Source organism: Hippichthys cyanospilos, chromosome 9 (genome assembly GCF_059441005.1).
Source record: "Hippichthys cyanospilos isolate Australia breed blue-spotted pipefish chromosome 9, RoL_Hcya_1.0, whole genome shotgun sequence".
In the NCBI taxonomy this organism is placed as follows: Eukaryota; Metazoa; Chordata; class Actinopteri; order Syngnathiformes; family Syngnathidae; genus Hippichthys; species Hippichthys cyanospilos.
This window is the reverse complement of record NC_142377.1, coordinates 20,379,886-20,404,705: the sequence shown is the minus strand read 5'-3', so window position 1 is coordinate 20,404,705 and position 24,820 is coordinate 20,379,886. Positions and strand designations below refer to the sequence as shown.

The following is a 24,820-nucleotide window of genomic DNA, read 5'->3' as shown; positions in this document are numbered from 1 at the left end:
TTACAAATATCCTTCTATTGTCTTGTTATTGCATGTTCTCAAACTAATGTCCGTTCTGCTCCTGACATTGCTGACAACGCGAAGCGATATAATGGCACCCATCGTTTTCAACCATTCATCGTTTTCATACTTCCAGTAGCATTTTGGAATAAATTAAATGCATATTTAATTGCTCAGTTCAGCTAGTTTAAGAAAGAGGTCAATATTTTGAAACTGATTTGAAGATGTGTTTTTATTTTTCCGGAGAGACTCCGCATGACGTGGCGTTTTAATTACGTCTGAGAAATAAAGACGCGACGTGTCCTGGAGCGGGATCAGCGGGCCGCTCGCTAGGCCTCGGCCGACTTTGCCGAGTGAGCGATGATCATATTCGCAGCTGTTGTCGAGCCGTGATGAATAGATGCGTCTTCTCGCCAATAACGCTCCAAACAAAATGAAACCAAGTCGTGAATAAATGTATTGAATGTGGTTTCCGCGCCTGGTCAGCAGTCTGCTTGTGGTCTGGGGGGGGTCGGCGGCGTGACACGGAATTTAAGCACTTAGAAGCGCCACAAAAGCACATTAGTCTTCATTTTGGTCAAGACGTGCAACAGGGCCCTTTCGTCTGGACAGGCAAACGAAAATGTATCGTAGTGGCCGCTTGGGGCTAATTGAAAGAAATCGTCTGCCCGTTTGCTTTGTGTTAGCGCGGCGGTGGCCAATTGCCGCGGCGGTTGTGGCGATCGGGGACCTGAGCTCGCGACTTTGATTTGATCCGCAGGCGCACAGCGCTGGACGCGTTGTCTTTGGAAACTGATTCAAGGGGAAATCATTTTAGAGAAGTTGTATAAAAGGTGTTTGGGCTGGGCGATATGGACCCAAAGTCATATCCTGATATATTTTGACTTTAAGGGACAGTGTGTAAGATTTAGATCGTTTTTCATTCAAAAGGAATGCAGTGATCCAACCTACTTCGCGGTTTATGGGGGCTGTCAACCCCCCGCGAAGTCTGAAACCCGCGAAGTAGGGTATCAGTTCCTCAGATTTCTATGTACGCCCCAATATCGCTGCAGTAACCATAAACAATCCTTTTTGTTTTGTATTTTTTGCCTATTTCCTTTCTCCTATTACTTAACATTACATTATCCTCATTAACATTATTGTATATTCATTAAATAAGTAATATTACAGTTTGTTGAGAATTTGTTCTCAGGACTGGTTATCTGTACGCAAGAGAACGCAAGTCAGCACGTTGAACTTCACATTTATTTTGGCTCATGTATGATGTATCATGTAGTATCTGTTGAATAATAAATCAACAACAATCTTAAAGTCAGTAAACTAACATATAAACACTTAATCGATGAATTTACTGCATTTTTAGCCGACATTAGCGGGTTAGCAACAACTGACAACTACTAACTATAAAGTGCAACCTCTACACAAACGAACACATAAACAGAATAAACACTCATCGCTTACTAAACATAGGCAGTAGCTTGTGTTATCAGCATAAGTGATAATAAACTATAAATATGAGCTTAAGTTGTCATTCACTACGTCACCGTAACGAGCCGAATGACGCACAGAGAACGTAAAACAGGAAACGGAAATGCAAACCGCCCCGACAAATTAAAAGTATACAATTCAAAATAAGATAGAAAAAACGTCACGAACTCTAACGCTTAAAGAAGTATTAACATAGTTATTAACTAATATTACTTCGTTATTTGATTAATACATTACTGTATAATGTACTTTTTTGCTTTTTAAAATTTGTTTTACATTTTTGCACATAATTTAAATGATTTTTTATTTTGAATTTTTTTTTTTTCCCCTGGAAAAAACCGCGAAGTAGGAGAGATCACTGTACATTAAATGATTGATATATATATATTTTTAATTATTTTATTATTCTCCCACACGTTCGAAATAAAGAACTGGATTGATTGATTGAAATGAACGGTCTCTGGCGTAAGTTGATTGGCGTCGGTGTTTTTCAGCTAATAAGATGCAGCTGTTGATAGTGGGGGTTTGGGGGGAGTGCGTCTGCAGGTTTTCTTTCCTGGCGGCCCCCGTGGCGGCGCGCCACTCGTGATGAAGGCAGACAGCTGACAGGTGCTCCAAGGATAACGCCGACGCCAGCGCCAAGCGCACCTGCTAAACTTAACTCTGGAGGAGAGCGAAGAGGGGGGGAAACAGCCAGTGCGGGAGCTGGAAGAGGGGGCCAAAAAAAAATAAGAAGATAAGAAGGTTAGAGCGTAAAAGTGAGCAGTCAAGAGTTGGGATGACAGCTGAATCCTTCGCTGACTTCTTCCTTCTACTTTTCTTCACCGGTTTTAAGCTAACATTTATTTCCGCTGACGAAAAGGAACAACAAATTTGGGAAAGGAAATGAGATTAAATGCTAAGACTGTATGAGGGTTGATGCACCATTCGCTAATTGGAATAACCATATCTAGCGTCTCTGATTGCGGTAGTAGCATAGTGCAAACAGCAAATTAAAGCATCTGAAACTAGAAAAAATATATTTGATATGTACAACCCAGACATTGATATTTAGAATCGTGTTTTTTTACTATTTTTTTATTTTGTGTCTCGCAATTGTTTTATTGTAATGTAATGTATTTTTGATTTATTTTAAAGATTTTGTTCTGTGGTTTCAAATTGTTGTAATATTGTACTTTTTCCCTAATTTCACAAAGTTTCAGGGTATTTTTTTAAATCAGGATATTTCTCTGTTGTTTCCATTGTAACGTAATATTTTTGTAATATTTTTTATTTTGATACCAAATTTGTTTTTACTGAACTGTTGTAACGTCTACGATTCTTCACATTTAATCTAATCATTTCATTTTCAGAATGCTATTCACGATTCCCTAATATTTTTTGTATTTTTAGATGTAAGTTTTTCCCAATTTACCCAATAGTTTTTTTTCTCTTGATCGTATTTCACAGTTGTTGTTTCTCCACACCATTAGCTACGTTTTTTTGGGGGGTTGGCTAGCTTGAGCAACGAAGCCCAGACTTCTCGGGTCCAACTCCTCCCGGGAGGATCGACACCAGATCCCAAGCTGTCGGCGAGTCCAAACATCGATCTTGTCGGACCTTTTACATCACATGCACCAGCTCGGACTTTTTCCCTGCCAGAGAGGTAACATTCCATTTCAAGAGAGCTAGCTTCCGAGCGCCAAGGTGTCCGCTTTTGCCCGCCGCCCATGGGTGGACTTATCGTTTCTATTTTGGCTAAATATGGTTGTATTATTTTCTCATTATACATTGCTTTTTTCCACTAATATTTATTTTTTTACCCATTTTTTTCTATGCTTACATTGTTCAAAAAGTTGTTTTTCCGATATCACATTTTTGTAATATGATGTATGTTTTTTCTCATTTATTGTATGTTTTATTTTTCATTTTTTTCTATTTTGGCTAAATATTGTTGTATTATTTTCTCATTATACATTGCTTTTTTCCACTAATATTGATTTTTTTACCCATTTTTTTCTATGCTTACATTGTTGAAAAAGTTGTTTTTCCGATATCACATTTTTGTAATATGATGTATGTTTTTTCTCATTTATTGTATGTTTTATGCCCATATATCAAAATTAGAGAGTCATATCTGGAGGTAAGAGGAGGCACATCAAGTTTTTTTTGCTGCTTGGAGCTCTGGAGGATGTTTTACAAAAAATAATGTATGTCTGCAAAGGGTAGTTTGGCTATAAATAACGGAGGATTGGTTCCACCCTTGTAAGTTTGTGAATGCCGGATTCCAAATGTTTCATTTGATCGCTTTAAGTGCACGGTGTGGATTGTTGCGGCAAATATAAGGACCGAAAAAAACACTCCATATGTTTCAAAGTGCTGCACGCGTCAGCACTTTGCAGCACTCATCATACATTCGCCGTATGAGGCGGCGCCGATGCTGACGCTGTAGTCTGGCGTTTGAGCCCCCCTTGAACTCTTCAGACCGGGGAGGTCAGCGGGGAAGGGATCTCTTCGTTGAGTCGCGTATCACGAGACGGCCACGAGTTGCTGTCGTCGCTTCGCCGCGGCATACAGTATGTATGCAAATGGCGGCCTTTGTGATGGGCGGCGTGACCGGGAGCCGGGTTCACGTGGCAGGTAGCGGCTGGCTGGCTGGGAGCGCTGTCACCAATTTGTTCCTCGCCATGGGGGACATGCAGGGGATGGAGAGGCGATGGCAGCTCCCTGTCCTCCTCGTGGCTAATGAGGCCTGCGCTCTCTTCTTCTCCCGTGTGATTGTGTGTATGTGTGTGTTGAGTTTGTATCCATTTGTGTCACAGACCTGCCATGGCTTTCCATTCCCAGGAACTTGAGTTGATGTCTGGGCACCCACACAATCTTGCACTTACTTTGCTTGTAACTTTTTCCCTACTGAATTATTTACATGCACGCACACGAGGAAACACACACACAAACACGCAAACCAAAAGGGGGTGAGGTGGGTTGGGATTGGGGGTTGGACTGGCCCATAAATAGAATAAATCAATTTTTCCCCAAATTCCATCCCGCCCCCGCTCTTTCCTTTAATTGCTCTTCCTTCATATTCTTCTCCTCCTCTTTTTGCATCTTCACTTTATGCTTTCTTCCTTGGTCGCCTCAAATTCTCACTCTGCTCACTCTTCCTGCTCCCTTCATTGTACTCCACCCCAACAACTTACTTTTGGTTTATATTTAGCACTCGGGCTAATTGCAAAGTGAAGTAATTAAACAATTTTCTCTTGCCACAATGCACCCAGACCGGTGGGAACCCAAAATGTTGAAGAGCCATATTGAACCGAAAAACTAAAAACAAATTGTCTGCAAATGGTCTTCTATAAGCCTTATAATGAAGGCAACACATGCTATAAGTGTCTATATTAGCTATATTACCCTATACCAAAATGATAATGTAGGCTACAATAATGAGCCTTCATGATTAAATGTTTATTTTCCCTGCAGCACATGCATCCCGGAGAGAATGACGCACCACGTGACTACTGCTGTACGATGGCGCTTTAAGCTTAACCTCTATTACAATATTAATGTGTAATGTTCTGATGCATTGTTAAAATTGTATTGTATATGCAATTAATAAAATCACTTTTTTCCTCGTGTTTTATCTGAGGTTTTGAAAAACCAACAACACAATAGAGCGCCATGCTCGGACTTATATCCTTATGTATCGTTCCAAATATATACTGACAAACATCAGAAATGATATCACAAAAACATCCAGTCCATTACTAAATATGTGCTTATGACAGGATTGTATTCTTACCTGTTCAATGTCACTTCTGTTTATTGACATAACTGGACAGCTTCTCAACATCAGCCGTGCAAGATGTTTTTGTTATTTAACGACTCTTTACAAAGCAAATATGCAGGAAATAGATCGTTTTAGATATTGTGCTACATGAGTCACTTTTACCCACAATTCTTATAAGGATAAGCGGTTTAAGATCATGGATGGAAGAATCACTTTTAGACGTTTAAAAAATTCTGAAAAACTAATATTCAGAAGGTCACACTGTCCAAACGACTGCGCTTTTTCTTTTTCTTTTGCTGAGGTAAAGAAGAAGAAAAAAAAAAGCTATAAGAGTGGTTATAACAGTTTGACTTGTACAACATTGTCAGACTTTTTGTACATATTGCAGTATCACTGCTGTAAAATGTTGCCTCTTCTCGTGTTATTTAATTGCTGACTAACTCGTTTTTGAATGAGTCTTCATATTTTTCTTGACAAGATGTTGTGCTTGTCTTAAGACTCGCTACAATGATTTCGTAGTTGAAGCGCGCCTCCTTGTGGGTAAATATAGAAAGTGCAACCATAAGAATCATTTGGGTAATATAAAAAAATGGATGGATGGAATTGAAATCGACATTGGAATGTAGTAGAATGCACAGTTCATATATTAACAAACTAATGTTTAATGAAACATGAACAAAATACTAAATAATGCCTCACATTTGTTTGCACGAACGCTGTCGTAGTGAATACTTAAAAGATGGTCAGTCATAGGTCATTTACCAATTATATTTGAAAAAGATAAAGTACTTCATATTCATTCACGGTTCGTTTTCCTTTTAATGTAAACCTAACTGACAAGACTTGTTTAATGAATCTGATATTACATGTTAATTTATTGCTCGTTTGTTTAAAAAAAAAAAAAAAAAGATGGAAGACGTGGAAATACATGATCTCATAACTAATCTAAATTGCAAAAAATGTTTTGAAAATCATGAACTTCCGCTGAAGAGAGACCCAACCATGCATCCGTTTTTGGTATTACTGTGTAGTGTAGTGTATTGTCTACTTTGGGCGTATTTTGGGCTAAACCCTAAACTGGTCACCACCCAAACACAAGGTACGAGTGTTTATTTTTTTTGTAGATTAAATTTCATTGTAAATATCAACTTATTTCTACTCTGCTATGTGTTAACTGAGGAAATTCTGTCTATTTAAAAGTTTTCCCAGCACATTTTTCATATTACTCATATACCGCCAGTGCAGCGAGTTTAACAATCAAACGTGCTGATGTTAGTAAACCTCAAAGCTGCTAAAACAGTCAGGTACAAATAACCCTTTTCAGCTCATACAATGGGCGAGCCCCCACTTATCCCATAGTCACACAATTCATGAATAAGTATGATCCTCTAAAGCTTTAGATGAACACTACATGGATGACGTCAAAGGTAGGAATCTCAATGATTTATTGTGCAGCTCCAAATAAAAGCAAAATAAACTTGAAGAAATGCCCAAATCACAGTTTCATTCATAACATGCAGGAGAGAAAGAAAAGATTTTGAACAAACATAAAGGGAACCGGAGTGAACAACTGTTGAGGGAAACGAGAAAATGGAGGATTTCCTGCCTTTTATTTATTTACTTTTAAAGGATTATGAGTATTTTGAGACTCGTTTTTAAAGCAGTTTTTCTTTTAAAAAGCAATAGAAAAAGATATACTTTTCAAAATGATGGATTTATTTTACAGCTGTAAATGAGAGAAAAATTTCGAAAAACTTGAGAAAATGGGATTTTAAAAGGGATAGATTAGATGTTGGCTTTCTTTAAGAGAGAAACAAAAAAGTCTGACCAAAAAGGAAAAGTGTATTTTTCACAAAGAGAATTTATAAAACGTTTTTTTTTTTTTTTAAAAAAAAAGGTATCTTTAACAGAAAAGAGTTGGATAAAAGATGATAAGCAGACTCGAGAGAATGATGGGGAAGAACTTTTGATTCACTCCACAAAGTGTCTGAAGAGCCTGACAGATTTAAGGATCAAAAACAAAAGCCGACAAGTTAAAGATCTTCGATTGCAACTAAACTGCCGTCCGTCAACATACGGCAGTGTTTTTCCTTCAGCAATGTTTCTGTGAACTCAATTCACAGCGGCCCAAGGCGATACGGTCACATGACGTCGATCAGGGCGCAGACGTGGGCGGCTTGAAGAGTCCCGTCCTTCGGAAGTGGCGCACGATGAGCGGCACGGACACCAGCGTGATGCTGATGCGCACGGGCGCAAACAGTTTGTGGACGGCGTAGGCCAGGACGAACGTGCTGGTCCCCGCCGCCATCTTGGAGCGGATGATGGCCTCGCTGAAACCCAGCTTGCTCAGCACGGCCGCCATGTCGATACCGCTGGAGAGATGAAGGCACGCGTCAGGTTCAAAGACTGCATCTACTGGATTTTATCCTATACCTCTATGCACTGTCAATCATTTTACACTTTTGGAGCTGGAATAAGATAAAAATTGCCGGTCTGCAAGTGCTTCGTACATTGCAGACCTAGTTCTCGATATTTTTTTTAAACTTCCTTTACATCAGACACTGTTACATTTAATCGCACATTTTGTGGCACGTACAATTTTTGTGGCTTGTTTACAGGGCCTGTATCATGTATATTTCACTTTCGGGAGTTTTTAAACCTGTTGAAATGCTATTTCCTTGCCAAAAACACCAGCGAATTTTCTTTTTTGCTCCCTTTCTGTGCGTTCCTGCACTCTCAGATCCGCCTGATCAGCAAAAATGACACTTGGTTACCTCACTGGAACAGCAACCCCATATCGCACATATGTATATATGGCCATAAGCAGGGTTTGAGGGAGCCAAGCGTTTTCCTTCTGGGTTAGAAATATTGAAACCGAAACAACTCATATTTCACAAGAAATTGACTCGCCGTCTCATGATAGCTAAGTTTAAACAGCATGATGCGGGCATTTAAAAAGGCAGATCAGTTCAGTTGCGATAGTTTGCAGGATCTCCGCGTGAAAGAGGCGAGCGACTCCCCAGCAGTATCAGGCTTGTGTCGAATGTGATAATGCTACACGGTTGCTTTTCCATAGAAGGCTTATTATCAGCTGTGTAAGAAAGGCCGCGGGCTCCCCTGCTAATCTGCTGCAAATCTCTCTGCTACGCTGGCCCGCCGCCTAACTGTCGCTCGCACTCTACACACAAGATGAAAGGCTTTACTGTTTGCGCCGCAGTTATTCAATTAAAAACGTCCGTGCAAAGAGTTTTTTTCGTCCCGCATGTCTTCTCTTAAGTTCGAAACTATCTCGCGGTTAAGGTTTAATGATGCTACGTATGTCCTATGTGAGTACTACAGATTGAGAACGTTTTTAAAAATGCTATTTTCAACGGTTACATGAGAGTTCCATGCATTTTTTTTCCCACTGCACACCGCACTTGAATCCTTCTGCTGTCGTCTCATCTGCTGTATTAATATGTATTACTGCCCTTTAGGACGTTGATATTGATATGATAGGGCACGTTTCTGAGAAAAGTGTTGGACGAGGCAGAATGCTCATTTGTCACCTGGATATGAGGATGTAGAACATTCCTAGAGACATGAGTGAGATCCCCACATGGAAGGAAACCCCAACAGCTCCGTATTCCTTGAAAACTTTTTTGAGTTGCTGAGTCTTGTTGGGCTTCTCTCCCTCCGGTTCAGGTTCTTCCCCTCCAGGCGGAGGAGTTGATGGGGCATCCTTGAGATTGTGCTTTCTCTGCATGGGGTGAAATTAAATAGTGTGAGAGAGTAGAAAGTACAACGCAGGCAGGAAACTGCAAGACAATCGGTTCCGTTATGCCGGCTGGCTTCAAACGTGTTGTCATTTCAAAACTATTTCCGTACAAGAAATCGCGCATGGTGAATCAGTCTGATTTTGAAACCTTTGAGAAAACTTTTAATAATGGTACATCAAATATATTCTATCACATTTTAACAGAACTATAAAGTACCGCTGTAAAAGTGCCTTTTTAAAATTGTAGTTTAATGTTAAAGTAGCCTAATACACAGAAAGCAATTAATAAATTTTATATCACATCATGTAGTGATGCTTGTGCAGTGACTCATAAAGGTGTTTTTTTTTTTCAATCCTGCAAAGAGTATTTGTACAGTACTGCAAAGTTCAGTTGTATTTAACTTTTAAATACAACACATTTGTTTGGAATTTAGAAATAATTGTTACTGAGCATTCTATAAGTTTGGTAAAGTTGTTTTGTTTTCTTTCTTCTTTTAAATCCCATCTCTAAGCAGTGTTACGGTTCACACTGTTCATATCCATGATGTTACAGTGGTTCCGAAATAATATCAATGTACTGTTAAGGATTAAATTGGGCTTAAGTATTTTTTTTAGGCGTAAATTAAGTGGGAAAACCTTGGGTCTAGTATAATGGGGGGCTTGTGGGCTGTGTCGACAAAGGAGACTTGCGAACACCGGCGAGGGTGAGTCAGCGGGCCTTCTGCTTTTCAGAGAGCCCACTGAGGCTGAACTCAAAGTAACGGGCGGGTGGCGGCCTTGGGAGGGTCATGTGAGTGGGCGGCCACAGAGGATGTATGGGAGGAACAACACTGGGACCTCTGTGACTGATAACAGCTTCTCACAAACACAAGTCAATTCAGAGTAACGCGCGCACACGCACACAATCACTTACACACCTCCGCCCTGAGGCCAACAACCCTCTGGCAGATGACTAACATTTACTTTTTGCCTTTTTTCCATTCATTGTTCTATAATTTTGTTGTTTTTTTACAACACACTTTTTTGGACTGTCGCGTGTTGAGTTGACAGTCCATTCAAGAAAATAATTAGCACAAAGTCTTTTGTATATTAGTCAAGATCTTTTTTTTTTTTAAATTGTTCGCAGTTTATAAAGTGGTATTGGTTTAAGAGGGGACTAGAGTTTCAAAATAAGCTTTTGTTAGAGTACAATTGAATAATTTTACACTAGAAAAAAAAATCCAAGGTCCCATGTTGCTGTTAGCGCCAGTTTATTAGCTTGATGCTTGGCTTTTAATTTGACAGCTGAGGAGTTATTGAAAAAGTGCTAGTTACACACAAACACACACACACAAAACACGTATATATATATATATATATATATATATATATATATATATATATATATATATATATATATATATATATATATAGAGAGAGAGAGAGAGAGAGAGAGAGAGAGAGAGAGAGAGAGAGAGATTGGCAATTATGTTTGATGGGAATTATATGCAAATTATCAGTTGGGAGTTTATTATATGCAAATTATCAGTTGGAAGTTTGACCCCAGCAAGGGTTCACTCCATGCAAAACGTTACATTATAAATAGAATTGTAAATAATGCCTTTATTGTCATTGCACAGATGCATAGCGAAATTGGGGATTTGAAGAGCGAAGAGATACCTATAAACATTAAGTATGGTCTTGTTCTACATGTTTGAAACGATATTTTAGAGAGAAAAAACAGGAAGAAGAGGAAACGTGTCTAAAACTATCAGCCTCAAGTGACGTCCACCGTCGGCGGAAATTCGGCGGGTGTGACGTTTACACACCTGCCGGTTGAGGAATAGTGCGCATGCGCTGCTCACCGACGCTTGAGTGACGTAAGGTGAAGCGCCAGTACTCTATTTCCGCCGTGCAGTGACATTACACAACAGAGTGTTTACAATACCTCCGCGTCGCTCTTATCGTCCATGTCAGTGCTCTTCTTTGGTGCAGCCGCCGCGGTGGACAGCCCGCGGTTACTTGAAAACAAAAACACCGGCTTCGCCAAGCCGCCAAAGTGTCTCCAGTGTCCCCAGTCCTGAATTTGCAAAGCGTGGTGCTGGTGGGGTTGGTGCAGCTCCGTTCGCTGACCCGGGAAGCGTGCAATCGTTAAACCCACGCGCTGAAAGCCTCTCGTTAACGTTAACGGGCCGGAGTGTGAGTGACGGAGCGCACGCGCCGTCGTCCTCGTCGCACGACTCAGGAACATGGCCGTCGTTCCGCTCTCAAAGCGAGTTTAGCGGAGTCCAAAATGTTGAACTTGGTATAGGCTATATAACACAGAGTGAAGGTCCGAACATGCTGGTTGTGTGCCCCCCACCTCCTCGTGAATGACTGCCCCCCCCCCTGGCCGAGAGCTTGCTGACAGACAGGCCGCGCAAGCGCAGACAGCACGGGGGGAGGCTCCTGTCAAAAGAACAAAGCGCGCGGCTGTGAGACTTACGTGACGTATTACAAGAAATGGCCTCTAGAGGGCGCCGCTGCATTTCTGCTCAACCACATTAGGCACAAGTCAACAAACAAGCGGTGCCTCGATTTTATTCTAGGATGCTGCAGTGAGTGGCACGCAAACGCCAAGTTCTGATGTTCTATGTTTGACTTTCCATCCACCTAGCGCCGATTCGGGGCTTGTGTCGGTTTCCAAAGTTCACGTGACCGATGGCTCAGGAACCCTAATTTCTGGTATCGATGTGATTGGTTAATTATAACGTATGCTAACTTTATAAAACCAATTGAAACCCCTGTCGAGTATATACCAATTTGGTGCGGTTGATTAGAGTGATGCTGTATCAATTAATAAGTCAATATGTTCGATCACAGCAAGATAATTACCTCGTTAGCTTAACTTTGCTCATACACGAAAATATTGTTTTATTTCTTACTTTTGCACTATTTGCACACATACGGCTGAAAGTGCAATATTGAAACTTATTGTCATCTTGTCTGTTAAATCAAAAAATTTATTTCATTCAGAATATGTCACTGCTTCATCTTCTTGACCACTTGATGAAACTAAAGAGCAAATAGGCAACATGAAGCCTTGAGCCATGTGCAAAATAATTGGCAGGAACGATTCAGTCCTTCACTATCACAAACAATCACAAACAGTTCAAATGTCAATAAAGGTCGTGGCCAGCAGCCAGGTTTGTGTCAACATGAAACCTCAAGAAATGTACCTTTTCTCAAACCATTTGGAAAGGTTTAGGGTTTTGTGCAGCTTTATCTGGCCATCACTATTGTGGAGTTTGTGTTTTGTTTTAACTCTGCTTGTGCTCTTTATTTTAAGTACCGTATTTCCTCAAATAGTGGTGTTTATGTTTGCTCAACCTCAAAGAGGATCAGGAGACTTTTGAGCGGAGTCCTTTATTTATGCTACACAAAGCCTTTGTGTATTGTTGGAGAACATGGTGCTGGTTGCTTTTTGGTCAACACTTCAGTGTTAAAGGACTAGTATCATGGTATTTTAAACTTTCCACAGTTAAATAGATGCATGTAAATCAGTGCTTTTCAATGATTTTTTGCAAAGCCCCCGCAAGGAAAGCGGAAACACTGCAGTGACTGTGAGATCATTATTTATAAAAATGGTGTACCTAATATTGTATTGTTTTTAATATTAACAAAAGAAAAAACATTTAAGTAAACTTTCAGCACTCGTTAACAGGTTACAGCTTATTCTGAATCTGAAAAAAAGCTTAAAATGCATCCAAGTGCCCGAAATAAAGAAATATATATCACAATATACAATATATACATATATACAACAATTTTGACCAATTGAACCATTGATGCTGATGGTGAAAACAAAATAAATGAATAAACAATAAAAATATGTAAATTGTTTGGAACATAAACACTCATATCTTAAACATTTTAAGCTGAAGAAAAAGGCATAAAACACGAGAAGACAGCGAGGCTCCGTTTGCCAGAACCGGACACACTTTGTCCTTCATTTGTCTACTCCTTTATGTTATTCCAGCAGAATGTTCAATAGCTACAGTGAAAGTCCCCCCCACCCCAAGCATCCTCCAGGCTTGCCATTCAAATGTCGTTCAAGCCTGTGAGACCCTCCTTCTTCTCTTCCAGTCACCCATTGGGTGGAGAGGCCTCCAAACAACTCCTGGCACCAAGCGCTTTCCTGTCTTACTTGGTTTGGCTCTGGCGCTCATCCATGAGAGCCTTCGGTGAGGAGGAGGAGGAGGAGGAGGAGGCCCTGTGAAGGACCGGGACTGCAGCCAGCTGGCCGTGCACCGCGGCAGCGAGGTCACGCCGTGCAGACGATGCGGTCCGCATCGTGTGTTTGCACTTGCTTTTGTCTCCCTGCCTATTACCCTCACTTTGCCTGCCACGTGTTCCAAAAGGAATTCTTCAACATTTACCCTGCAAACATCACTTAGTTCTGTCCAAGCTGACATCCTTATTTGAGCACTGACTGGTTTCATTAAATAGTTTGCTTTACATCTTCTCGAGAAAGTCTATTAAGAGTGGGGAAGACATTTTGTGCTCTGCAAATACTATTGAGATACCCCATAATGTGGGACAACAGTATCCATGGCAACCACACCAAAGGCCAGTCCAACTTCATGAAAAAGTGACCGTACTAGAATCAGGGATACAGTACGAAATCCGTTCAACAAATATTAAAAAAAAAATGTTTTTGGTTTTTTTTTTTCATTATGGTGTCGACTAATGTACATTTCGGACAATAAAGCGCAGTGGATTATAAGACACAACAACAAAAATTGAACAGAAAATCAGTATTCGTCATGTATAGGCCGCACTGTACCATAAACTGCAGGTTGTGACATCACATATTAGCACGTTTAGAAATAAGAGCAGGACCAACATATTTTCAACATAACACTGACACACCACTTTTTTTTTTAAATCTCAGAAGCATGGATTTGGAATGTGGAAGAATATTGAACCCATGTTGAACAAAATTTATGTTGATGCTGTAATTACTCTGCCTCAAACCCACAGTTTGTCATTGTCTAAAATGAAAAACTTTTCAAACACTCAAAGAAAAAACAAGTCTCAAAATATACAGTTTATTCAAAATATGTGAATGCAGCCATCAGATTTTTAGTAAGTACAACATTGTCAGTAGTTTTTTTTCTTTTTATTTGTATTATTTTGGCCTCTGACGGCCTCTTGACAACACTTGTGGATAATCCCGCATATAACTACCGTATATTTTTGGAAGGAATAGGATTTGTCAATTTATTCCACAGCAGCAGCTTGACACTCAGTTGACATGTAATTAAGCAAAAATAGACATCATTCCTGATGTTGCTTGACCCCCCACCCCAAAAAAAAAAAAAAAAAAAAATCACACAGTGGAGGAATACTTGAAACATTGACACCTGAGTATATTTGGCAGGCAGGTGACACATAAAGGAGGATTCCCAAGGTGGAACATTAAGTGTGTGTTTTTTTTTTTTAAGTCATTTTCCATTTGGACACCAAGAACGCCACAGACAAATGCAGTTCATAGGATCAGACCAGACGACATTAGTATTTACAAATTCAACTGTACAAATCATCGACACTACATGAGAGGGAGAGAGAGAGAGAGAGAATGTGAGATTATAGGACCAGATGACAACTAAATGATAGTTTTTTGTATGGAAAACTCTTTGGCACTGATGTGGAGACGAGGCAACATGGATGCTATTTCGATACTGTAAAGATAATGCGGTCATTCATGAACCCATCCATCAGAAAAATGTACTAGCATGACCTTCCCAAATGAAGCAAAAAGTTAGTTTTGTAGGAGGGAAAATACCTGGACAACGAGTGTGACGTAAAACGTCCAAAATGTACTTTGGCCGCCCTGTTTGTGTCCAAAACGATCGTCGCTCTCTGATAAGCGTGCTACACGTCATCTAGGCTGCGTTTACGCTGCGGGGTCAAGCTGGCATTTCCGATTTCATGTTTATGGTATCAGAATTTTTTCATTGTCTTTTTTTCCATATTTAGGTGATATTTTGCTGATATGGTCGTGTTTTAAACTGACAGGACATTTAAGTCACCCCGCATATGTCGACGCACAAAACAACCACACATTAAAATTCAAATAATGTTCGGTTTGTTGATTTGTTTTGATCGGAATCGGGTGTGTAAAATTGGACCTATTTTGTTACATTTTAGGGTTGTTTGAAAAAAAAATCAATTAATCGAGATCTAGTCAATTTTCCTTTTCATAGCCCTTTCATTTTAATTATAAAAAACATGAATATATAATTTTAATGTTTTTCCGCATTAATTCCAGTGACTTTTTGTGTCAGCACATGAAAACAAGATGGTGGAAGCAATGAAATGACCATGCCTGAATGCAGATGTCCGGAGGTTTTTTTTGGTTTGATAAAAATATGAAAACAGTGCACATGCAATAAAATAGTGACAGTGACAGAATGTGAAAGTCATGAGTTTTTCCCCTATTCTATATCCAAAAATGTGCTGCTAATATTGGAATTGTGCCGCTTGCACCACGCAATGTAAATGCAGCCCTTGCGTACTGTATTCTGATGCCGCGGTTCTGCGAAAAAATGGGATAAATGAAATTCTGGCTCTGATGTGGACAGTTTGCATTAATTTCTAGACTAATCAATAGTAATTATGTTATGATTAAACCCTTTCGCTTGCATTTGAGGGAAAAAAAGTGCTTTGTTGGCTCTTCACTGTAACGCACTCACTCTCCACACACCATCCGCAACAATAAATACACTTCAATGTAGGAAAACATAATTCATGTTATAAATAAAAAAATTAGTACAGTTGGCAGTTTTCACTCTTAAATTATGTCACAGTGGATCAATACAAATGTAAGTGGTGGTGGGGGGGGGGGTGCATCTAGTTATACAAAGGGGACAGTGGCTTGTCAAAGTACACAATAACACTTATATGGCATTCCTTCCCTTTGCTAAATCACGGCATTCAAAGCACTGGTTGCTTCTTCTGGTATGTTGAAATCCATGACACGTCATGCGCAATGACTTTTCATTGAAAAAAAAAAAGGATCACAAGCAAACTCCAAAGTTGATCTCAGGCACACTTATAGGGGTACAGCAGTGTGGAATTTTAACGGACTTTTCTTGGATAAATGCACAGGGGTACCTTGGTTCACGTGTTAGTATTCTGAGTTACAAGCCTGGTCTAATTTATGAATCATTTATTTATTTATGAATTCATGTGTTTAGCTTTGTGCAGCAAGCAAAAATCCGGCTCACAGAACAACGCTGTAAGTCAAAGGTCAGTTATTCAGCGATTTATGTAAATCACTTCAAATTTGCTTTGGTGTGGAGCCAAAGACATTGCAGATGCTCCCTCTGATTGGTCAAATGGAGTCAAATAATGCAAATTGCGCTGGTTAGGTGAGACTCATGTGATTACAGATCTCTGGGTCATTGAACTGATTGACTTTGTGGGTTCCGCTTATTTTGGTCTCTGGGTCCTTCAAACGCAAATTTGCCTGACAGATTTGATCAGCCTTCTAACAAATTCATCCTGTACTAGACGTAAGTTTCACACTGAATGGTGAGTTTTCATCAATGCGTCTGAGCAACGTGGTCCCTCTATTCAACAGCCTAAGCCCTAAGACTGGTGCCAGTTTTCACTAGTCACAATAAAATTTTGTGGGCAAGGCGAGCTAAAAAATTAGAGAAGAAGCAATGCCCAAAAAGACACAGCTGTTTTCAAATCTGAACATCTTGGATTTGTATTCACCGTCCACATCTTTGTGTTTCTTCCGTGTATCAAAATGTAATCCGAAGGTTCGTTTTTTTTTTTAGCCTGCTACGCTTGCAACTGCCCTCCTTGTAGAAAGTCCGAGCAGCAGCTTCTCGACCTTCCTTCTGTGCAAACAGTCGCGGTTCCTCGGTCCCACGAGACGACGGCGCTACGACACGCAGCAGCAGGTCCGCGACTTGGGCCGCTCTTCGTCGACGGGCTGCCTCAGCCTGAGGAGAGGCGGGTCTCCGCTGGCCGGCGTGTAGAACACGGCGCTGCCGTTGGACGACACCAACGGCATGCGGGGGTCGTCCGACATAGATTTGGCATCGCCGAAGGAGTCTGTGGAACCGTTGATCAGGTGACCGTTGAACAGGGGGTGGTTCAACAGCTTGGCCGCCGCCCGCTGCTTCTTCAGCTCCGACAGAGTCTGAGCTCTCTCGCGGGGTAAAGTTTCGTCCTGGCCGCACGGGCTGGCGGTAACCGCGCCCTTGTCCACCGGCGCTTTGCCGTTGGAGGGGGGCTGGGGGGGTACGGACATGGTGGTAGAGATGAGACCGTTGTGCTTGCTGTTGCCGTCTTTGAGGATGGCGGGCAGCTTGGTCTGATCCGGTGGATCGGCCGCCTCCACGGGCTTCACCTGGACGATGAGCAAAGTCAATCCGATGCGCTAAGATTTCAGCCTCTGACATGACAGGGCATGACCATCAATACTTCATGAAGCATTAGAGGGTGATTATGACCTTTTTCAGAGGTCCAGCTATGAACTTATCCTGGATATTCTGTCAGATTCGTCCCAAATGAATATACATTGATGTCAAAAATGAAGCCACTCTCCATTCGTGACATGGACTTTGAAAGGCATATAACAGATGTCTATAATTAGTAGACCGGTAAAAATCTCAAGAATCCTGATTGAGAAGACACAGGAAGTCTGGCATTTCAGTTTGGTGATTAGGGTAAATCCGGCCATGCGCAATGATCTTTCAAAAAAGAACGAGAACATTGAATGATTGCAAAAAAGGTTTGAGAAGAAGTGAAAAATACTGGATTGTGTTGCTTGTGGGTGGAGCATGGTAACTAATTTCTGTTCTCAAAGCCAATTACACTTAATTACTTAATAAGAAAAAAAAATAGCCAATGGACTTCAAATAGGCAAACAGCCAATCACTGCATTGGGACTGGCCCTGCTTAGAAGTTCCCACAAAAAAAAAAAGAAAAGAAAAGCTCATCATCATTGATGGGCAATTGTAGCAGTTTTTGAAACTTTGAATTTTAAAAACTGTGCTAAACAGTCAAAACTGTAATCAGATCTTGGTGCATTTTGCTTTGGTAGCTTGCAACCCCCACGACTGTTTCCCCGCTTCAGGTTATTGGATTCTTCCTTTTTATTGCCAATCACCATCTGTCCTAAGAACAAAAACTGTCTGAATTGCGATGGAGCCCATTGTTTTTAAGCGGTGGCACTTGTGTTTGTCTAACAGGGCCAAAGCAACGGCTGAACAGAGGTGACCTGAAGCAGATTAGATTCAGCACATGGAGAGAGCGAGAGAACATTAGAAGGCACAGAAAATCGAATGTGCAGCTCATTAACGTCCTCCCTGCCACTAATAATAGACAGTGACGCGCACCCCCGAGTGCTCTGTCCTCCTTAGACTGCAGATAAGACATCGGGCTCTGTTGCCAATCAGAAGTATTCTTTTTGACAGATGCTAATGATGAGATGACTCACACGAAGCACCTGGATGTTCTCCTGGTCAGCATCCTTCTCTTTGTCCTCCTTCTCCTCTTCCCTGCCTCCCCTCCACACAATGGCCTCTGTCTCGTATTCTTTGCGGCACAGGTTGTGTCTGTCGGACAAACTGGCTCGCCTCACCACCTTCCTGCGGGTGAGAAAACTCGCTGAGAACGAGGAACCATGCTGAACCAACTCCTTTGATTTCAAAGAGATGTTATTGTCATATGTACAGTATAGTACTATGCCACACAATGACCATCATTCTTTATAGGTTCATTAAAGATTTTATTTGTCTCTTGTTTTAGTTTATGGCACAGTGCAATTAATAGGTGTATGCCATCTAGTGGTGGATGGTGACACTACAACTCAAATCTAAGCAGGGTACCCGAGATATTTGTGTGGGATAGAAGCCGGGCTGCAACTTAAATACATTCCATAAGCGATGCCCGTTGAAAAAGCATTGGATTCATGTTTGTTTTTTGTAAGCTTAAAAATTCTGATAAATCTATTGTATGTATTTTTCACCCTCCCGAAAATATGGGTTGTCCCACCACCCCTCAAAAAAAATGTATTTGCCAAACAGAAATTAATACAGATTTCTTTTTTCCAGTGAATCGATAAAATGCGGGAATTTTTATAATTTGGGATTTGTGCAGCGTGTAGACCAGCATTCCCCCCTTCTTGCTCAGAATTCTGCATAGGTTTTAATATGAGTATAAATGTGTATTTTTTCCCAAAGATTGACTGGTGACAGTCCAGGGTGGACTCTTATTCTCTCGTTAAAAGTCAACTAGGATTGCCGTGTCCGTAATGTGGCCAAGCTGTGAAAATGTAATCACGGATGCTCCCTGTGGTTAACAGACAAAGACTTTAACTCTGTCATTACTGATTCATTTTTGTTTACTTTAAAAAAAAGAAAACAAAAATGAATCTTATGGCATATATTACTTGTTGATAAGTCTAGGATATTCGGAAAATTAGTTTAACAAATTCCCACTTCCATAGTTTAGGTTACAGGCCTTGGAATATTTTTGTCCCATGGGTATTTTATCATAATAATATTCCCCAAAAGTTTGGAAAGTCTGGGTAGCGGTAGCAGTAACAGCAGAAGTAGCTGCCAGCAGGTGGCAGCACTCACCCGCGACTCCCAGCGCTGGATGTCCTACGGCACAGCGAAGTCTTGTGTTTGAGCTGAGACTTCATGATGATGTCATGCTTGTGCTTCAGGTCCAACAGAATGGCTCTGAACTCTTCATCCTCACACAAGTCTTAAAATAAAAGAAGGAGGAAAATGTTAGATAAATACGATAGCTACGCATTTGATTGTGGTGTGAGTATACCGATGGGTGTCTCTTCTAGGAAGGTCTTGGCATTGAGACTGGCTCCGTGAGACACCAGCAGCTCGGCCACATGCATCTAAAAGAGCAGGAGAAGCAGTTTACGCCGAGGGTACAGAGAGTTTCTTGGCTGGTCAGCTTCTCGTCTCACCTGACCCCAACACGCCGCTGCGTGGAGCGGCTGCCATCCGTCCGAGTCTCTCAAGTCCATTCGAGCGCCGCCTTCCAGCAACAGTTCGGCAGCCTGCATGTAGCCGTTCGCCGCCGCGATGTGCAACTGCAGAGTTCAAAAGAGAGCATCTATTTAATAACTCTGCCTTGGAGGAGAATTTTTTCTTGCCCCCTTTGTTAAGTTTTTTTTTTTTATTCCGTTTGTCCTATTCCAAAACACCTTTTCCCGCCTTAACTTGTTTGGCTCTCTCTGTAGATCAAACAGACTACACAGGAAGGAACATCTTCCGATGACACACACAAAAAAAAAACATTTCTTTTGAAAACAAAAGATTAGCCTTACATAACTCCTGACAATTTCCGCATGCGCACTTCTCTGGGCTTTTGCCAAACATTCTGGCATGCTTCGTTTTGTTTCATTGCGCTGGATGAAGATTAAGCAAAGGATGCAAAACGGCACGAGGATAAATCTTTCAGATTAACAAGGGGGGGGGGGGGGGACTACAACCGTCTTATTTTCTCGTTATAGACCAGCGGGTTTCTAAGGCACTGATGCATAAATAGGTTGACCATACATCCTCTTTTCACCAGATGTTTTAACACCTAAAAAGTGTCAGACTATCTAATCACATTTGTTTTCATTGGTCACAGAGCAGATTTAACCGGAAACATACCAGTGTAGCTCCCTGCGAGTCCTGTTGGTTGACTTCTTCACCTATCCTCACCAGTTCCTGGATATCGCCCAGCATCCTCCTCTCTGTGGACGCCCGGGTCTCATTGATCATCTCCTGGGTGATGCCTGCCGATCGAAAGCACGCAGACAAAACAGCGCTAATTGCCCCGCTATTGATTTTCCCTCCAAAGTGTTCGTCTATAACATCGGCGCTTTCGCGGGAACCTTTTCACCCTTGAAGCTGTCAGCGATTTGACATGAGGTCCGTTCGGAATAATGAATCTTGAGATGACCATTTTTGAGCAGATTTAATTCAAATCCAACATCTTGACAGCAACGATAAACCACGCTACAGTGCTTCCCTTCTCCAGAATCCCCCGTAATACCAAACAGATCGATATCACACCATTCTCACATTGTTATTCTTCGTGGAGGAAAAGTGGCTAGCTGTCAGGATGAGAATAGTGCTTCAATAAACAACTATGGGTGTCCAGTGAATATGTGAGCAACGCCATCCTGTACAGATCTCTACTTCTTGATGATGTACAAAAGTATTATGGGAAACATAAGACAACAGCAGTAGTAGTGTCACCTATTTGTTCCACTAAGGGCCTCCATAATAAATGCTAATTTAGCAACAAAGGCGCTAAATACGGCAAACAAATTGCTAAACTGCCAATGCTGACTGTGCTTTTGTGTAATAGCTTCTTCTTTTTGCAGTCATCCAGTCAGTGCAAGCGGTGCACACCAGCGGGGAGGCGTTTTGAACTAAAGAAACCACTTTTTTTTTTTTTATCCTCAAACTAACTAACTATAAACGCACATAATCTATCAGACAAAATATTAAATAAGAAATACAAAATAAGCTTGAAAACACTATGTACTAAATCATGACTCCAATTTGTGTCTGTGTGTGTGTGTTTTTTAAAGCAGGACTTGTATTTCTCAGCTATAAGTTCATTCTCTTGCTTAGCAACAAAATAAAAACTAGCATATTTTTTTACTGCAACATGCTAACTCAAATTAGCTCTCCTAGCTTGTTTTTTGTTTCTTAAATGTTTACTTAATAAACCCTTTGTATTAGACACACTTTTTGTCATTCTTCCAAAAACCATAGAGAAAAAAAATCAGTGAAGTTTGAGTTGAATTCATTTGACAATTATAGCATTACAGTACTGTATGTTATATTTTATAGAGGTTTAACATTCTTCAATCAGGAGCAAGGCAACATCATTTGAATTAATTTCATGTTTTGAATTATTGCCAAATCATCCTGTCTCCTATTTGTGGGTGCTAACCTGAGTTAATTTATTTCCTTTTTTCTCATTTTCTTACCACTGCAGTGAACTGATGTCCTGAGATAAGTGTCTTCCATCAAGTCCAGTATTTTTTTTTTTTTTTTTAATGACAGAGGGGAGCCTGTCTGCTTGCCACTGCGTCATCTCTGGAGGTCTCGCCGCTTTTGGCAGCACGATGAGAGCAATTAGCGTTGCCGCGCTCCCCTGTTTGATGCTCTTATTGTCATTCTTCTCACCTACTGCAGCGCTATCTGCATGCACCAAAAGAGTCCGCCTGAGAAGCTTCTTTGTGTCCCTCAGAATGTATTTGGTGCCGCATGTTCAACTAATCCCCTAGGAGTTTTCCTTCAACTAAGCTCCCAAACTAAAAACTTTTATTGATTCCTTGAGGGAATTTCGGCATCAGCAAGTTTAGGAGGCGAGAAATTAGCTCTAAAATGTGTCTGTTACTATTTATTAGGCTTAGACATCACTTCAGACGTGTTTTTTTTACATAAATAAATTTACCATTGGCATTGTCGGTTTGTATTTATCATAACGGTTGAAGTTGATTAAACTCTGAGAAAAATAAAGAAAAGTAGGTCCTCTTTGAAGATAGCGCACCTCTGTTGGCCATGGCTGTCTCAATGATATCCAGTGTTGGGTCATCTTCACAGAGGTCGTATGGCATGTTTCCGTCAGAATTGACCGCCAGCAGATCAGCACCACTAGGGGAAACGGCCATTAAATTATTAGCAAAGAACTATTACACGACGCTGAGCTGTGTGTGTCGTCTCACTGCGCAATGAGTATCTTGACCAGCCCTGCGTGACCACATGTAGCGGCGGCATGCAGCGGCGTCCATAGCTCATTGTCCTGAGCATTGACACAAGCCCCACGGTCCAATAGGATCTTTACCATCTCCTCGTAGTTGTCAATGCAGCACTGTATAGCGAAGAGAGGCAGATGAGGGTTAAAAAAGGCTTTCTGTAACGACAGCATTTCATCTACTGCATGTATTAGGTGATGAGGTACAGCAGCTGAGACAGATTGCCTTTCTGTGTCCTTGTCTGGTTCTTCTCAAGGTTGTTGTCCAGTGAGCGTGATGATACTGTATGTTTATGAAAAATTTGGTCGCTGGATCTATTGGTTTACGCCAGATCACTACTAGTTCTCGTTATCAGGAAAAGAGCGACAGAATGGAAAAGGCCTTTCTTGGCTTGGTTAGTGGTTTTGGCTGATGTAATTGTGGTGGATAGGATGTGATCATTTTATTACAAATAGGTCGATGGGCTGATGGATGGATACGTTTGATGAGTAGCTGATGGTTAGATTAGTGGGTGCTTTATTAACTATATGGATAGAACAAAGCATCGATGGATTGAGTGATGAACACAATGGCAGGACAAGTCGAAGGAATGATAGCGGATGTCAACTTTTGAATGAATGAATGGAAAACGTATTGAATGATAGCTTGGAATTAGGGATAGCTGAATAGAAATTTTTTTGAACAGATGATCAAGAAATAACGGATAGATGGACAGGATGTTCTTTTGTGTCATTTTTTTCTGTTTTTGTTTTTTCAGGTTTTCCTTAATTTTACTTTTTGAGAGCCACTAAACATATAAACACAGCACAGCAGTGAGTGGAGATTAAGATAACGCTGTAAAAGGCCTCAGTGCGCACACATTTTATCAATTGCTAAGGAGATTGTTTGTCTTGTTACTTTGGCTGTGATTACAACTTTGGAATGCGTACTCTCAGCGAAAATGTAGCGACGGCTTGTTCCAACAGAGCCAATTGATACTCGACACAACTGAGCGTCGACTGTTTTGTCGCAGTCATCTTTTCGCAGTTTGAGGAAACTATTTATCGTGCGACATCTGTGCATCAAGCTCCTATGACACCAATAACGCCACATTACATAGATGGCATATTAAAGCAGATACATCATAAAGGTTAGGCTTTGCTCCCAGAAACAGCTGCATGTTTATCACCTTCCTTAAGGGACTACCAAAGAAAGAGAAGTACTTTCTCCCCTTCAAGTTTTTCATTGACCATCACACACACATTGCTGGTATCGTTACAAACTCAGAAAAGCAGATGACAGTTAATTATATTTACCAGGGAGTAAAAATTTAAAAAGTCCATGGTAAGCTAGGTCACATCATGTACATCACTGGTGATCAACCACTGGTCCAATAGATTGGGATGAATGCAAACCCCCTGCTCCCACCCTAACCTGTATTGAGCATTGAAACATTTGAGTTCAGAATGGTATTGCGTAAAAAACACTATTTAGATCAATAAAAGAAAATACAATGAAAGTTAAAAAAAAAGATAGTCATAAAAAATTAAGTGTGAGTAGTGGCAGAAGGAAACCAAGCCTCATGTAAAAATATGTAAATAATATGCAATAAATACAGTATCTGGAAGACATATGCTGCAGCTGTCTGGTAACAGGAATTTCTCTCAGCTTTTGTGTTGTGTGTTTTCTTTTTTCAGGTCACAAGCCCTAACCCTAACCCTAGCCCCCCCACATCTCAGAATGTATTGTGCACAAGGCCAGGCTTCAAAGGTGAGCAGTCTATTATGTACATGAGTCTCCACTACAGTCACCGCTGTCCCCCCGGCATGTCGCCATTCGTGACGCCTCCACTTCATCACGCTGTGTCCTCAGTTTGCCTTGCAAACACACGGATGATGCCAAGCACACAAACACATACAAACGCATACATACTCTACCTGTATGCAAATGTTTCGAGATGACCTTCTACATCAGGGGTGGCCAAGTATGGTCCTCTAGAGCCCCAATAGAGTATATTTTTGATATTTCCCTTTCACCAACACACACGATTCGAACA

At 40.9% G+C, this 24,820-nt stretch overlaps 2 protein-coding genes across 3 annotated transcripts in view; both read right to left on the bottom strand.

Annotated features, from left to right (window-relative positions):
• Nucleotides 1-6,682: 6,682 nt before the first annotated feature.
• Nucleotides 6,683-11,411, bottom strand: mims2 (mitochondrial inner membrane scaffold 2). Its single transcript, XM_088424647.1, has 3 exons — nt 10,939-11,411; nt 8,803-8,993; nt 6,683-7,626 (listed from the first exon to the last, which is right to left on the bottom strand). The coding sequence occupies exons 1-3, from the start codon at nt 11,239-11,241 to the stop codon at nt 7,410-7,412; spliced, it is 711 nt and encodes a 236-aa protein (XP_088280773.1). The 5' UTR covers nt 11,242-11,411; the 3' UTR covers nt 6,683-7,409.
• Nucleotides 11,412-14,064: 2,653 nt separating this feature from the next.
• ppp1r16b (protein phosphatase 1, regulatory subunit 16B) overlaps nt 14,065-24,820 on the bottom strand; it is a 52,133-nt gene continuing 41,377 nt past the window's right edge. The window contains exons 4-11 of one of the 2 annotated variants that reach the window (XM_088424045.1): nt 22,756-22,901; nt 22,581-22,684; nt 20,681-20,805; nt 19,987-20,112; nt 19,839-19,914; nt 19,637-19,766; nt 18,493-18,643; nt 14,065-17,400 (exon numbers count right to left, since the gene is read on the bottom strand). In XM_088424045.1, coding sequence (XP_088280171.1) covers nt 16,930-17,400; nt 18,493-18,643; nt 19,637-19,766; nt 19,839-19,914; nt 19,987-20,112; nt 20,681-20,805; nt 22,581-22,684; nt 22,756-22,901 — 1,329 coding nt within the window. In that variant the 3' untranslated portion in view covers nt 14,065-16,929. The remainder of the gene's footprint in view (nt 17,401-18,492; nt 18,644-19,636; nt 19,767-19,838; nt 19,915-19,986; nt 20,113-20,680; nt 20,806-22,580; nt 22,685-22,755; nt 22,902-24,820) is intronic. The other variant, XM_088424046.1, reaches the window with a different exon arrangement.